This window comes from Uloborus diversus, chromosome 9 (genome assembly GCF_026930045.1).
Source record: "Uloborus diversus isolate 005 chromosome 9, Udiv.v.3.1, whole genome shotgun sequence".
NCBI lineage: Eukaryota > Metazoa > Arthropoda > Arachnida > Araneae > Uloboridae > Uloborus > Uloborus diversus.
The window spans coordinates 42,064,664-42,068,681 of NC_072739.1; the positions used below are offsets into that span (position 1 = coordinate 42,064,664).

At 35.6% G+C, this 4,018-nt stretch overlaps 1 protein-coding gene across 1 annotated transcript; it reads right to left on the reverse strand.

Annotated features, from left to right (window-relative positions):
- Window positions 1-1,096: 1,096 nt before the first annotated feature.
- Window positions 1,097-2,070, reverse strand: LOC129229859 (uncharacterized). Its single transcript, XM_054864235.1, is given in 2 exon segments — window positions 1,097-1,357; window positions 1,359-2,070. Coding segments are annotated over 2 exon segments (591 nt in total). The 5' UTR covers window positions 1,689-2,070.
- Between the last annotated feature and the right edge of the window lie 1,948 nt (window positions 2,071-4,018).

A 4,018-nucleotide genomic window follows, 5' to 3' on the forward strand; every position in this document is an offset into this window, starting at 1 on the left:
ATTTTTTTTATATTAGGAGGGTTTATGGCGATCTGGTGATACGCCCTGGCTAAGTCTAGAGTAGAAAAAATTGTTTTTCCGTGCAAAGATTGAGTACAGTCCTGAATATGAGGGATAGGATATCTATCTGGTACTGTTATAGAATTAAGACGACGGTAGTCGCCACAGGGACGATACTCGCCATTTGATTTTTTTACAACATGCAAGGGGCTTGCCCAAGGGCTTTTAGATGGTCGAATTATGCCCTGGGAAAATAAATACTCAAATTCTTTTTTAACAGCTTTAAGAATATTAGGAGCTAGTCTTCTTGGCTTTGAATATACTGGCGGACCTTTAGTTTCGATAAAATGGTACACTTTATGAGAATCTGAGGGATTTACAGGTTGTGATGAGTTTATGAGTTCTGGGTAATCATTAAGAATTTTGTCAAAAGCACCATTCCCAATAAGTATTGAAAGACTTGATTCAGGGGAAGTAAGAATAGAAATTTTTCCATTTGACGTAATTTTCGTATTAGCATCTATAACTCTATGATATTTGGCATCGACAAGCAAATTAAAATATTTTAGAAAATCTACCCCGATAATAGGTTGTTTAACATCAGCAACAACGAAGGACCATGTAAATTGGCGTCGTAAATTGAGATCGAGTACCATGCGTTTAGTTCCGTAAGTCGCGATTTTCGTGCCGTTGGCGGCGTATAATGTTAAATCCTGTTGTAGTTCAGAGTTTGGAGCATAAACTTTGGGCAGGACTGAAATATCTGCACCAGTATCAATTAAAAATGAAAGTTTTGATTTAGAATCGGCCATCAAAATTCGATTTATTTGGCGATCGATATTTTGGCTAGTAAGTGACCGCCCTAGAAGTTTCCCTGATTGCGAAATGAACAAGGAAAATTACACTTTCTAGCCTTATCACCAAAATTCACATGATAAAAGCAAATACCATTTTCAGGCTCCTTGTATGACCGATTTCGTGAGCTACTACGACGGCGGTAATTTTCACGATTCCTAGGGTATCTATTATGCTCACTATCTCTTCACGTCATCCTATCATTAACTACGGAAGTCGGCTGTTGAACTTGTTGAGTTAGCTAAACAATTTGCACTTGAAATGCAATATTCTGTGGAGCCAAGGACACATGCGCGGCACTAATTGATGCTTGTGGCGTTAAATCATGAATTTTATCAGCAATAGATGTAAGTTGTGTCAAATCCTCATTTAAAGCTGCCAATATTGATTGTGTACCGCTAGGCAATCTTCCAAACCAAAGGGATTTCAATAAAGGCTCGCCTACTGAATCGCCACCAAGAGTGCGCATACGCATAAGCAATTGTGACGGGCGCTGATCCCCCCAGTTCTAATCCTTGTAATAGAGTTCTTATTTTTGAAAATTCACTTTCCGAATGCAAGTCAATTAACCGTTTTTTTAAGGTGTCATATCTATTGGTATCTGGTGGTCTTACAATTATATTACTAACAGAACTTAAAATATCCGAGTCTATAGCTGCCACAACATAATTGAATTTTGTTTCGTCCGCGGTAACATGAGCTAAAGCAAATTGAGCTTCTAAACGAAGAAACCATAGATTTGGATTGTTTTCCCAAAAAGGTGAAGGTTTTACAGCCACATGAGAAATTTGACTTTCCGCATTTGAATTTTCGCCTATTGAAGGAGTTATCATATTAAACTTGAATTAGCAATGGTACACAAACTCAACATGAGGAGTCAGAATTTTGGAAAAAACAACTTCTTTTATTTCAATTTAACTCAAATAATCACATATAGAAGTGGCGTGTCTCACAATTAGGATTACGAAAATTGTTACTTTTCATTCAGACAGGTATATTTTTAACTTCATTAAATCTTCAATTCCAATTTTCGACAACAAGGGCAGAACTATATTCATGCAAAGGGTATAAGCTACATCCCTACGATATCACACAGAAAATATAACATTACTTTACTAATATTCCATATCATGTTCTCGCCCCATTCACACAGGAACCAAATTCAAATAGCTTATTCTTCAAAAAAAAAAAAAAAAAAAAAAAAAAAAAAAAAAACAGAACATACCATGACTTTACTTCAAAAACAGACAATTGAAAAGAGCACATCGCTAAAATGTTTCCCAAAGATTTAGAGAAAAATATAAGCTTGAATTCACTTCTGATACTACATGAAGTTATTGAAGGTCTTTCTCAAGCACAATATCTTTTTTTTTATCCTGTAATTACAAAAAAACTTCCACTGCTAATGCAAAAGTTAGAAGATCAAAAGATTCCTTGGTAAAACCTATTGACTTGTTCATAGCTTCCAGTTATTATTTTTTTTATCAAGCCGATTCCACGGCTAAATTTCCCACAGTTTTAACTCCGGTATCGAAAACCCTCCAAAATAAGAGTATAAATTCTTGATACTTAGCTGGAGGTATTCCGGCAGAAAGGTACTTCCAAATTAACATCTTCAGTTGCAAAACAGACTAGTACGCTCGATTTGTATTCCCTATTCAATACACCCACGCCTTCGGCTCATCGACCTCCACACACACCAGCTACAAGTCGACTCCTCGCTTCATCGATAGCGTCCCCCATTCTCACAGATTCTGTAGACCCCGTAGGATGCTACGGAAAACTTCTTCAACGGTTTTTAACGAACTAAAGCTTCTAGAACAATCTCGAAAAGAAAAACAAATCCCGGGGATAACCGACACAACAGAACGCTCTCAATGGGAGAAAGCAAGCATGACGTCACAGACAAGAAGCAATTGGCGCTCCGCCAAAGAGCGACACCCGGCAGTTACACAAAAAGAACCAATTTCAATGCACGGCGCGGGGAGAAAGCAAACAGATCCGGAACAGCTATTTTCGCACAGCCAGAAATCCACAAAATCGAAACAAAACAAACCGTGGTGATGCAAAATCACCACATCCCCTTCGAAAAGGTTGACAAAAAAAATTTTCTATCCCAGTACCAGACATGTGTGGCGGGGCATTGTCTGCCAAAATCTCCAAAGCCAACAATGTCAATAAGGCAAGTAACATCACACAGAAATCCAACTTCTACCGAACCATGCATGACACCATCTGGGCCCAATATTTCAAAAAAAAATTTGCATCAAAATTATGACAGTCCAAAACAGTTCAAAATTTCAAAGTCATGTCAATAAAACAGCCAAAAAAAAACATAACTTTTTTTATACATATACTTTGTCATAGCATGCACTATGTTCACAGAAATTCAAAACTTTTACCTGAGAGAACCTTTTTCCTTTTTTTTTTTTTAACGGAGACACATCATGGTATTTTAGACAAAACAAAACTGTTCCTGACACGCCACTATAGAAAAGAAAACAAAATTTGTATTTTCACTTAATCACACAGAAAGAAAAAAATTTTAACAGAGGACTTCAATTACAAATACATTCATTTCCTGTAAAAAAAAAAAAAGAAACATGATATGCATTCACAATCATGCCTGCAACAAAAAATTTTAGTGCACAGACAAATGTATGTTTGATGAATGGGATACAGTATAACATCATCTGCTAAATACCAAACACATTTTTTTTTCTTAAATAAAATTTTCACTTCACATCACATCATCACAGAGGAATTTTGAAAACCACACAGAAAGATATATTAAAACTTCCATCATTTTATATAAAAAATGAAAAACAATATTCCAACACATTAAATTTTGCACAACTACAACTCAAAAAAAAAAAATAAATAAAATAAAAATGCACCTGTTTCACCACACAGAACAATTTCCACTCATATAAATTTCAGATACAATACAAAAAGGTGGTGGCCAACCACAGAAAGATGTTGATAAAAATTCAGAAAGATGTATCAAAAACTTCCCCACATAAAATTTTTCAGATAACCACACAGAAAAATATAAACGAATTTTGATTTGGGTGCACCCAGGGGGATCGAATAAAGACCAAGATATTTTTGTATACCATAATATCAAAAGACAAACAATATTCATATCTGCATACATGATCTC